This window comes from Amphiprion ocellaris, chromosome 8 (genome assembly GCF_022539595.1).
Source record: "Amphiprion ocellaris isolate individual 3 ecotype Okinawa chromosome 8, ASM2253959v1, whole genome shotgun sequence".
NCBI classification, from domain to species: Eukaryota; Metazoa; Chordata; class Actinopteri; family Pomacentridae; genus Amphiprion; species Amphiprion ocellaris.
Genome location: NC_072773.1, coordinates 18764603 through 18777105, shown reverse-complemented (window position 1 = coordinate 18777105; position 12503 = coordinate 18764603). Strand labels below are relative to the sequence as shown.

The window sequence follows — 12503 nt, the reverse complement described above, 5'->3', positions numbered from 1 at the left end:
ATTAGACTCTTTATTTGAAAAGCATCTTCCAGTCGTCTATTTCTGTAATTTGTCTTGCATCTCATTCATAATTCTTGTTTGCTGTATTTCTTCAATAGCAGAAATGTGCAGCCCTATCCAATGAACTCATCGTCATGCAGGTTAAAGGTATTTCATTTTTGAGTGAAATTATTGGGGAGACAGAGACACCCACTGGTCTGTTTGTGCTGTTACTGAAAGCTTAAATAAATCAGTGGATATCACATAATTGGACCTAATTTTCTGACACAACCTCAGATTGTGGTTCTTCAAAATACCTGGATATCTGAATAAGGAGAATTGTCCTAGTAGCTCTCTACAAATAACACATCACATTTTAGCCTAATAATTAACATGTCTACTGTTGTAATTGTAGGAGAACACTAATCAGATTCCAGCAGATTACTCTCTGCTTTAACTGACAATGAAGTGCTATGGGGGTGCTTCGGTGGAAACCATACTGATGTAAAAGCTGTCAAAGTGCAATGTGACCGTGCAGTCCAGTAGCACAGCTGATAAATATTAACATACATGTCATTATGGAGAAAGCAGGGGAGCGAACAGACAGAAATGAACAGATAAAGGGAGAGAGAGGGGACAGGAACGGAGAATAAACAAGGCCATCGGGGAAATAAGCCCAGTCATTTCCATGTGTGTTCCTCTGAGCCGGAGGTTTAACAAGCTGTGCATAACGACAAGCCTGTGTGGGTGGAGTTCCTCTTAATCATAGCTATGAATGTTCAGCAGCAAAGCTACTGGGAGGAGAAACTTGTTAATTGAGATCTTGATCCTCCAGAGGTGTCTGCTATAACTTCAAGCTCTCCATTTCTTTCTCTTTATTTTTTCCCAGATATTTTACTAGCCCATGCAGGCCACACTTGAGGGCACAATTTAATGAGGTTTGTGCATTGTTGATATTTGTGGGAGCCGCAGACCATCCAGTATGCTGCATACGGAGAATTAACATGGAGCAAAAAATATTACAGACAGCGAAATCTACACCTGAAATCATTGAGGGTTAGATTCCAAAAACTACTGTAATCACTGCTTTGATTCCGACACTAATTTGCTGAAAAAAATACTTCAATAATGATACAATTTTTTAAATACAAATGTGTTTTTCTGTGTGAACTGGCCACTAACCAAATATATTAGTAATTTGGCCAGATGTGGAAATGATTTGCATCTTACAAGGTCATGACTGTTCATCTTCTGTGAAGCGATGCACAGTGGATCTCATTTGACATGTTTTTCCCCCCCCCACCAAATGTAAATGAAGCCGTTTTACCCCAAGATTCATTCTCTTGACTTCTCACCTCATCTCACAACAGCAATATTCTTTATCCAAACCTGAAAATGTTATATATGTGTAAACAAGTAGTCATTTTCCTCTCTTTGTATCACAAGTTTAACCGTGCAGGTACCTTTGATCTCCCTTACTAATTGGTTTAAGCCATATCCGACTTATGAAGAGTCTGTGACAACAACAGAAAAAGCAACAGTGAGGGAATTCAGGCCAAAAGTACAGCATTTATTATCGCTAGCTAAATCGCATACATGAAGGCAGTAATCAATACTGAGCAAATTCAGAAAGTGTAATGTCTATATTGTGTCTATAAGCATTAAAACAAATGCTGAAAAATAAATTTAAACTAAATTCCTCATTTAATGACATGAGCTCTTTGTAGCACAGATATTAGTGCACTCACTGTTTTCTTCCTCAAAACACTGCACACCACACAGTCAAGGCTCTGCATCACCCACATTTGGTCAGGTAGTCTTGAAAAAGTCTATTTCTTTTACTTTTCTAATTATAATACCTCTTTCTGAATTCCAGTGAGTTATGTGGATTTCATGGCTGATTTCTACTTTTTCGTTTATCCGTTTCTCTAAACTGAAACTAATCAGAGAGTATGGACACAGATTAAGCAAAGATACCTCGATTTGCATGCATGTTAGCTCGGTCTGTGATTGCAATTCTGACAGATTTGTTGGCTGCAAACATTTCAGCTTTTTGTTGTTTTTTGTAAAAGATGAATCTAAAAAAAAGTTGAGCAGTTAGTTTTTGTCAGGTCTTTCATTTCAGTTGTCAATTCCAAAGTACACTGATGTGTCACAGGGGGATATGTTGTTAATATTTGTCCTGCTTTTAGTTTCGTGAATCAAAGTGAAATTTCAAATCAAACACATTCCTCTGCAGTGTTTCAGACGGTTAAATTTGCTAGAAGTTAAAATATTACAGTGTTTTTATTACTCTTTTTTACTTCAGTTTGATCAACAGAGTACAAAAAAAAGCACATGAACATTAAACAAGGGGCCACTTAGAATACATAAGAAACGAAGTGCATTTATTTAATCCAATAATCTTTACCTTTGTTGTTCTTGTGAATTTGCTTCCCAGAACTACACTGAAGACATCGACCAGAAGGTACAAACCTACGCCATACATGTTGCTCTTCTGTTTGGCAAACATCCTGTGGATCTGATACAAGAGCTGCATGTAAAAGTCCATGGTGGAGCAGCTGTCAAAGTCCATTTCACTGCTCAGCTTTCATCTGCCTCCAAGTTAATATTGTTACCAAACTTGGCATAGAGCTGGATCTTCAGATCGCCCAGCACTTGCTGTATCGCTGACACTCGTTCCTCAAGGCCTTTGACCTCCTGCTCCAGTGTTTCCTGATTACAAAACACAAAAACTCCAATTACAAGACAACCGCCACGATCTCCCCACAGAAGAAGGCAAACAGCATATAAGCATTTCTTACTATTTGTGTTGTCAAAGGCACATTCTGAAGGCTGGAAGAGAGCATTTTATACAGAAAAATGACGACGGATTGAAATGTGTACTAAATTATAATCAGCGAACATAACGAGCAAGCTGTTTTCGACACATTTGTCATTCAAGATGTGAAGCAGACTACTCACAATCAATCAGTTCAGGTTTGTGCGGTATGTATTATTGTGTTATGAAGAGGCAGCAGCAACTCAAGGGCAAACAGAGAGATCATCGAAGTGGCAGAAAGGAGGACAAGGTCTGATGTGAATCCCTTCTGGTCAATGCTTCTATGGTATGAATCATAAGTGCTGCTCAGCTTTTCTCCCAAAGGTGCATCGAGGAGGATCTCAAGTACCTTTATGTGGAAACTGCCATTTGGCTAAACAAATCCTTCTGAGAGAGAGGCCTCGGCTGTGGCTGCCCCCATTGCCCTGTCCTGATGAACTGCTTTGGACTGTCCCTCTGCTCTGGTCAGATTATCAATCTCACAAATACACATTAAGGAAGAGCTTGATATTTCAGGGAACGCTTATCAGTTTACTTGCTGAGGGTTAGATAAAAAGATCGATACCACTTCCGTATCTAGCGTCTGATTGTCGTCAGTGAGAGGTTGCCAGGCAACAAGCATAGACTCGAGAACGTCAGCAGCCAGGGAATAGCCTGGCACAGTACCACCTGCAAAACCACACTTTTTGTTTTTTTTAATAAAACCAACGAGGTATAACACATTAAATAATGAGCTGGTATGTAGACTTTGCCACCTGTGAGCAGAACCAGGCTGCCGTTTCCCCCTATTTCCAGTCCTGACACTAGGCTAAGCTAACTGGCTGCAGCTTCATATTTATCATACAGACATGAAAGTGGTATTGATCTCTCAGCATGGCACGAACAAGTCTACTTCCCAAGATATCAAAGTATATTTTTAACCATATTTTTGTGTTAAAATGGGTTCAAGGGCACAGCGACACCTTTCTCTAAGGGGTTATTTTTCTCCATTAATTTAAAAATGTCTCTCCACATGACCATCATTTTCTAAAATATCTACACTTGGATTTTAAAGTGCAGATACTGTAGACTGAGTAATATCGGGCCCAGCAGACACAGAGTATTTTGGATCTGGTCAGTAAAGGATAACCCGTTTACCTATCAAATACCAAAAACAAACAAACAAAAAAAGAGAGAGAAGCAGGCCAATTTTTGTTTTTGGTTTATAATAGAAAAAATAAATACTGGATTACATCAAACCGAAATAAGGAGCTGCTGTCCACTTTATTTCATTTGATTTCAATTTAAATAGACATTGGCAAAACTGAACCATTTTCTTTTTTTTTTTGGTGTTTAAAATGGAAAAAAATATACATGTTATTACCATACTTTACTACGGCGAACCATTTGCATACCAGTGCAGTGGTACAGCAATGCCAAGTTAAATTGTAAACTTGTAATTACCAGGGCTAACCAAAAAATAAAAAACCTGGCATATATCTGCCATTGTTGTTGCTGTTGTTTCAGGTCCATGCTCATCACACTAAGCAACAAATTGATGTGTGACACTGAATCCAAAATTTCCATTTCCACACAGATACACATAAACCAGACCTTTTTAAAAAAAATCTGCACTTTCAAATGTGTTTGAAAAAATCTTTATTTGTGTGACCCAAAATTATATTTGCGTGTGGATGACACATGAACCAAATGTAGAGAAAAATGTTTGTTCAGCAAAATATCCATATTAATTAGGACAAAGCCTTATGTTACAGTCACATTACGAGTGTGTGATCATTTTACACAGTTACAAAACGGCCAAGCATGGCCAGCGACACTGCTGCTAAGTCCACCTGGAAGTGCTGCCCCAGGGCTTGTTGATGTTACTGTTCAGGCAGGGTAAAACAGCCATGGGAACTAGATAATGAAAAGGAAAAGGTTTTCTTCTCTTTTTCAGACAGAACAGAAAAGGAGATTGTGGAGAGAAAGAAATAAAAAGGGCCTGGTAGAACAAATGTGCTGATAAAACTTTTGCAACTGGTAGTCTGAACACACTATTTTAGTATAGACGGTTTGCTTTTATCTGCAAAATGTACGACTACCAAAGACTTGCAAAGTTGTTGATTGCTCCCTTTTAAATTTACTTCTATAGCCTGTGAAGGAATTTTCCACCTTTGGGTAGCATTTCCGAAAGCTCACACACAGGCCACTTAAGAGACAGGCATTAATTCATCAGCTGCTTCAGTCAAGGTTGTACAGATATGAGGGGCCTCTGTTCTTGTGCTATACCTAAATAATGTCCTTGTTGGACATGTGGTGGGCTCTGAGAAAGGTGGTGATATAAGGTCCTGTTAAACAGGATAAAGTCAGAATTAGGGAGATTCCACACTGTCTCTGTTCTCTTGGGTATCGTGTTTCAGTAAACACCATTTGCTGCATGTCATTTCCCTACACTCTCTACTGCCACTCGATAATAAAGACATCAAAATGTTTGATAAATTATTTATTTATTTTTTTAAATATCTGCGACTCATCATATACCAAATGGAGAGCCAATTTGGACTCAAAATGTTGTAATTTTTCTAATGCAACAAATGAGAAGTTATAAGGAAGTGTGTTGTAAACCCTCTGAAAGCTGGCATGATAATGTTTTGTACTGAACACTAGGATGAAAAACATTGCTCACATAATTTGTCTGCTATAATAAAAAAAACTAATAAAATAGGTTTCATTTCACATAGAAGCATATATATTAGTCTCAGGATTTTTTTTTTACAGAAATACAAAAATAAAGATGAAAAACTGTGTGCAGAAGTATTTTCTGATTAGTGTGTTTTCATATAAACAGGAATTTTGAAATGTGAGAGCATTTTTAGTGGTAATATATACGGCTTAAGTGACACAATTTTTAATTTCCTTTTTTACTTTGGTAACAAATTACTAACAAATACAAAATATGCAACAAATTTTTAAGTTTCTTTTCAAACTGCATCACTCATGAACACACTGTCAGATTTACTGACTTTTCTTTCCATTCGGGATTTACAACGTGCCAGCAGTAGACATTAAGTGACTGGGAAATTTAGTAGTAAGTGTCAAAGCACTAATCAAAGTTATCATCAACTATGAAACAACATCTGTCAAAGTGTGTGCTCAGTGTAAGTTCTGAATATTGTGAATATGATACTTGTACTTCTTTGAACCACTGTGACAGCTCCAAAATACAGGACACTGTAGTACAATGACTGAACAGAAGTACAAAGCATGTGAAATATGTTTTTCCAGAACCTTTTATGGCTGTGTTGTCCATCACTTCCAGCGTGATTTGTCTGAGCAAACTTATTTTCAAAGGAATCCGGTTCTTAAGCGTAAAACCTGCATGTGACAAGAGACTTTTTTTTGCATTTAAAAAGATTCTATTGCAAGAACATGAATACTTATCAGTAACACTTCAGGCAGTTCAATGGGGTAATCATGAGGGCTTTCGAAAACATTGGTAAATTCCATTTTTGAGAAGAGAATGTTCACAGGATCAGAGATATCTCTCTGTTTAACAGATAAATCAGAGCCAGGAACCAGGTTTTCTATCAGGTTTTACTGGCTTTATGCTGCTAAGCAATCCTCTGCCAGAAGGTTTTTGTGCCAAAATACGACTGCATAGAAACAATGTATTTTAAGTCTTCTTCGCAATTCAACTAGGTTAAGAAAAGAGCCTCTAATATTTGTATTCAGGACAACTTGATGTGAGAAATCGATGAGCTTAAATCAAACACTTCTAAAACAATTGCCACAAAGAAATGCCTCACTGTCTTTTGCTTCAAAGGATCATGATGGAATTTTGCTTTAAGGCTAGAGTGCTGAACTTTTACAAATAAATGAAAGTCCCGTTATTTTCAAGCTCTTATCAAACAACGCTGATTGAGCCTATGAGCGCCAGGTGAATCTCTCTGCATTTCACAGCAAACCTGAGTTTTTATAGCTGGTGTTTCTGGCAACATTCTCACGCTGGCACACCAGTAGTGGTGCATTTTACATCAGCCAGCAATGACTAGTGTGCCACAGCTGAACAGAGGAGCATATTTAGTAACAGGAACAGACTAGGTTCCAGTAGCTCACTGCATGGTGGAGCCTCTGGTAGAAAAACTTAGAGAGCGTCCAACAAAAGTTTCTGAGACTCCAGTAACTTGGTGTTCAGAGAAAGGATCACAGTCTTTGAAAAGGGAAAACATCACAAACATGTCAACAGTATCTGTGAAATGTCACTGCCAGACCACAGAGACAAAAGTTCTGTATTGCAGCTTTAAAGTAAAGAAATAAAATAAATCATGATCAAGAAAATGTTGTGAGAGATATCCAAACGGCTCAGACTTTCCTTGCTGGGATGGGACAGAATCCAGGTTTGACCTGACATGGTGTACAAAACACGTGGGTGTACTCTTCGTGGTTATAAAAAAAAAAACAAACAAACAAAAAAACCCCAAATGTGATTGTCTTTTTGCTGTATTTGCTGTTATAAACATGTAAACATCACTAAATAGCAAGTCTGAAGATTGTGAAAAGGTACTGAGATATCCTGTGTGATACACTTACCTTGGCAGCCTCTAACATCTCTTGTGTTTCCTCCTGGGTGTGACTGATAAAGACATCGCCGATTTGATAAGGGATCAATAGAGAGTCGTCGTCTGACATCATTAGGTCATCACTGGCATCCTGGAGGTTCTGCAGCAATTTCTGTGTAGAGACATTAACGGACCTTTACAGAGCCTCAGTAAAAGCTGTCAACAAATTAGTATTAGCAGCTCAGCAGCTGCGTGGCCCTCAGGCAACATTTAACCGTGACACATCTGAACAAACTGTGTTCGGTGGAATCAGTATGTGTGGATTCGACTTTATGGTAATTTTAGAGGCTGTGCTTTGTGGCTCTGATGAATTGTGCCATGTTAAACAAAAAATGTTACGGGTACACTAAATATTCAAAACACCTCACAGTGTACTGCAGAGCACAGGATATTCAGATAGCATTATTTCATTAGACAATCACCACAAGCTTTAGTTTCCAAAATGACATTTAAGTTTTCTAAACTACTCATTAAAGCAGTTTGAACAATACAAACCTTGTGAAAGTGACAGTGGTGTGATAGACTCCCTTTACATTAGCTAATAAAAACTGCAAATCAAACCTAGAAAGGTATCACATATACTCTGCCATTAAAAATGGTACTATACTCCATTTTGCTAATGCTAATGCTTTCAGAATGACAGTTCTAATAAAACACTTCATCATAAGCTCTCCACTTTGTTTGGCTTTATCTTTTAAGCCAACATAGCAATTCAGCAGACACATCTATATAACAACTAAATTTGCTCATATGGTGTCCAGGGAATCCTTGGTTTTGTTGGATTTTTACTTTGTCAGGGAATGCGGCAGAGTTATGAGATGACTGACGTTTGTTTGTCTGTCTGTCTGTTCACAACATTACTCAAAAATGAACTAACGGATTTGAATGAAATTTTCAGGAAAGGTCAGAAATGACAAAAGAACCAAATGATTAGATTTTGGCAGTGATGCAGTTTATATTCTGGATCCACGGATTTGTTAAAGATTTCTGTATCATTGCGAGATAGCAGCACAGCATCACTGTAACTATGACAACAAGAGAACACTACATCAGCTGCCTGCTGATGATCACATAATTAAAATCGCCCGCTGCTGACTTATCTGTCGGAAAAGATATGAGTAACAACTGATTAAATTGTGGGGGTGTTTTCAAGTCCTATCAATTCCTGCCGTCCGCTACATATTTAGGTGACGTGATTCCGTATCCGTACATAACACACACATGCATAACACACGCCTGTGTTCAACCCAAGGTCATTTTGTTTGTGGGTACATCTATATGAAATGGCCACTTTCAATACTGCCATGATTTATCATCATTGATAACTAATAAACAAATGCTGCATTTCTGACAATGCCATATGGGGAAACGAACAGCCTTGGTGGAGTACTGTGCTCTCTGAGTGCTTTTCTTGTTCATCTATATTTTCTCAATCTCAATAATTAACAGTGCTGTAGGGTCTTGGTCACAATATTTATATCAGTTAGGTAAATATCTGAAATTTATCATACATTAGGGTCTTAACTTTATTATTACATTACTTAGGTTATAGTGAATAACATTGCATGGCTTCAGTCTTAATATGTATTGTAGCGAGGTAAAGTAGTATTTCATGCAAATTTTGTAGACTTTAATCCCTAATTTGTAAATTACTTGGGTAAAAATCACACCATCAAAGACAATGCAGTACTTAAACTCAACAGGCTTCTTTCATAATGTCAATCATAATTCTTGTACCAGAGGGCACAACTATTTTTGAGCATATTTTATTAAAAAAAAAAAAAAAAAACCTGTCTTAATTATTTTATCTTGTTATATTGTGTTTCATTGCTTGAATTTACTTTTATTATATGTTTACATTATTTGTCTAATTTGACAAGTATTTTATAGTAAAGCAGTTTGGAACCGTTTTGTGAAAGGTGCTTTACAAATCATACATACATGTTTTACTGAATTCCTGCAGAAAGCGAAAGTGGGTGAGTAAAATGTGCAGTGAAGTACTGCTCCCACTTATCTCTGCAAGGATTTATCTTTTCATAAGCAGCAGTGTGACATGTGAAGGTAAACAGATGTGATCTTACTGTAGAGGTTCTGCAGTTCCAACTAGATACAAAAATGTATGAACACGCTGTGGTACAATAACTCACTCATGTTATTTGATAGCTTCTTTTCACATCTTCCATTGCTTTGCATTGACATTTTCTTTTTTTTTTCTTTTGCTTAAAATAATTAAAAGGGGAAATTGATTGTAAAATACTGTGCTCATTCATTTGTCCTCATGACCGGCCAGAATTGGACGAACTTACATGGTCATGTCTTCCCACCTTCAAATGTCACAATGCAGCGTAAAACTTTGCAGAGATGAGAGCAGTAGGACTTCAGTTCTCTTTACTTCTCTTTCTGCAGGAATGCTGTTGATCACGTGTAACTGATGTTGTTGGTCTGCAGACTTGTGAATGCCTGATTTTAAGCAGCTTGTTAATGTTTACAGTCTGATCAATGCATTTGCATACAGAGAAATCACATTAGTCTGTTAGCTAAAGAGATATAACCCAAATAAATGGTTGCGATCACCCTTGACTGCCCCGTGAAACACCAATGGTGAAAAACAACACACCCTTGTTTAACTTTTGCTGACCTATTTGAGGGCATAAAGTAATTTTGTTATCTCTCACATTAGCTAACCTGTTGCTCTGCGAAGATGGCGTGTCTGAGATGTACTGCCAAGTCGAACATTTTGGGACCCTCGCTCTAGGTTTAAAACATCCTTTACAGACAAGCGTTGCAATGTTTGCAAAAAAAAAACAGTTGATACACCTACTATGAATGCAATGAACTGCCCACACATACTGCACAAATCAAAACAAATCACAGACAAAAAAAAATTCTATCACAACACTGTCATTATTTAAGTACTGATAATAAATAAAATAAAATGCAGAAAGTATCATTTTTAGCAGGAGAGCACTGCAGTAATTTTATTTTGAAAGCTCTAGTTTGTATCCATCGCACTCATATGGATTAGGTTAGCTCACTAACTTCAGCATCGCTCTGTATCACACAGAGGGACGCATCCTCCAAATCGATAATACCTTTGAATCAACCCTCCTAACAAACAGTTGCAATAAAACGGAACCTTATAACCTTCAGAATGGTTGGGGTTATTGCAGATCTGCCGTATTAGACTGCATGATTTTAGCTAGATGTAACAATGAATTTCAACCGATAACACAGTAAACCCAAACTAAACATGTTCACCACCCATTTATACTCACTTTCTTTGCTTCTATCTCATTTTTGAGCTCCGTCATCCGACTCGTGTTCCTGGCGAACTTATTGATCTTCTGCTGGTCTTCAAAAGTCACATTCACATCCTCAACAGCCTGCAAACAAAGGGAAAAAAATTATGGAAATGTATGGTTGACGTTTGGACAGTGACACCTGCCTTAGCAAACCTAGCAGGTTGGCTAGCGCTAACGATGAATGGAATGAGTTGATTAATGTTTGCTAGCAAGCTATAGGTTATACAGCAGCTTGTGTGATGTCCTGTCACCTGTCAACAAACACAACCCTCCTTATTATTGTTACCAATTCACCTGGAGAAGCCTCGGGAAAATAAAAAAAAAGAGAGCAAACTTAGCAGGCTAAATGTAGCTGGTAGTCGCTAGCTAGCTAGCTCCATGAACAGCACGAGGGCGTGACCACGGTTTGAACTCTCACTGGTACGACTAGTTATGGCTTCTTTTCCACACAAACCTCTACTGTTTTTGTTTGTACCTCCAGACAAAACAGCAGGATAACGCACATGTAACAAAACTGAACATTTCTTTAAATTTCCACTTACTACAGGTCCCTTCATGGTGGCTGCCATTTTGTCTTCTTCGACTGTTTACAGACAGCGGTGTTCCGCTGAAAAACCCATCTACACCGCCACCTAGCGGGACCCGGAGCCTGACGGTACAAGCTGACATTAAAATTGCTTATTTGTCGAACTAACAGCATTTCTTGACTGTTCTTCGATTGCACAGCTGATTTTAGGTAAACATAATGTAATGTGGCAACGAACGTGGCCTTTAACAGTCAGTTAAACACTAAGTTTCATCAATTTCACCCTAAGTGATAATGCAGACAGTTTAGTGTACTAGTATATTTAATTATCTTAAGAAACATGCTTACAATATGTCAAACTAGTTTTTATATTAACCGGAACTGCTGTTGTGCACATATTTGTACAGCAAACAGAGCAAGCTACACCCAAGTTCAAATATTTACTGAATACATCTGGAAGGCAGGAGCTCTATTAATTTAATTCACCACATCAAACTGCTGCTCAGTGTCTGCATCCAGGCAGCAATCATGAGAAAACATATGAATTTGATCTGAAATTCTAAAGTGTAGGCTGCTATGCGTTGGTTCATCATGAAGAGGTTGCTTGAGGTCCTTCAGCTGCATGAAGTCGTAAATGTACAGTCCAAACAGGAGAATCCAACTCCCACCTCAGTGTGCAGGCTATAGGCCACAATTGGCACATTGTGTTCATGGATTACCAGTCTTGTCATAGTAAATTCAATAAATACTGTGCATTTTAAAGTTAAAAAAAATAACTTTCATTGCCCTCTTGTTTATAGTAAAACCCAGTCAGATGATTTGTGTCATTTGCATAAAGAGAACTAGATTTTTGAAAGGAATCAAACACACTGAGGAGCATTTATCAGTATGATAATGGAACATTTACTCACAATGCAACAATGAAACACAATAAAGAGAGGAAGAAATCAGTTTCCTTTGTTCAGTGTGTCTTTGATCCCCAAACAGCCCTGCACTGACAGGTACTCAGGGGTATCTAAACATGACCATGTGAAAGTCTTTAAAGACATGATTTCAATACAGAGCTCTTTGTTTGTCTTGATTAACAGCAATATTAAAGCAGACACTTGGTCTTTGCAACTTAAAAAGCATGTTTTAATGAAATAATATCTACATAATACAAAAGATATTTTAGGATACGTGATATTTTGATTCCTTTTTAGTTGCCTTAGCGTCAACTATCTCTGAATCTTTAAAAACCTGAATATAATGACCTAAAGTTAAAATGAGCACTAGGG

The 12503-nt window shown here is 37.7% G+C and overlaps 1 protein-coding gene across 1 annotated transcript; it reads right to left on the bottom strand.

The window, feature by feature from the left end:
• Nucleotides 1–1528: 1528 nt before the first annotated feature.
• Nucleotides 1529–11329, bottom strand: pfdn4 (prefoldin subunit 4). Its single transcript, XM_023266716.3, has 4 exons — nucleotides 11243–11329; nucleotides 10674–10781; nucleotides 7370–7510; nucleotides 1529–2694 (listed from the first exon to the last, which is right to left on the bottom strand). The coding sequence occupies exons 1-4, from the start codon at nucleotides 11267–11269 to the stop codon at nucleotides 2563–2565; spliced, it is 408 nt and encodes a 135-aa protein (XP_023122484.1). The 5' UTR covers nucleotides 11270–11329; the 3' UTR covers nucleotides 1529–2562.
• Between the last annotated feature and the right edge of the window lie 1174 nt (nucleotides 11330–12503).

Excerpts from the sequence above, each read along its gene's own strand:
- pfdn4 (XM_023266716.3), bottom strand. The coding sequence starts at position 11,269 with ATGGCAGCCACCATGAAGGGACCTGTA. Across the intron at positions 7,511-10,673 it reads ATGAGATAGAAGCAAAGAAA|AAATTGCTGCAGAACCTCCA; the intron begins GTGAGTATAAAT and ends GTCTCTACACAG. Across the intron at positions 2,695-7,369 it reads AGATGTTAGAGGCTGCCAAG|GAAACACTGGAGCAGGAGGT; the intron begins GTAAGTGTATCA and ends TTTTGTAATCAG.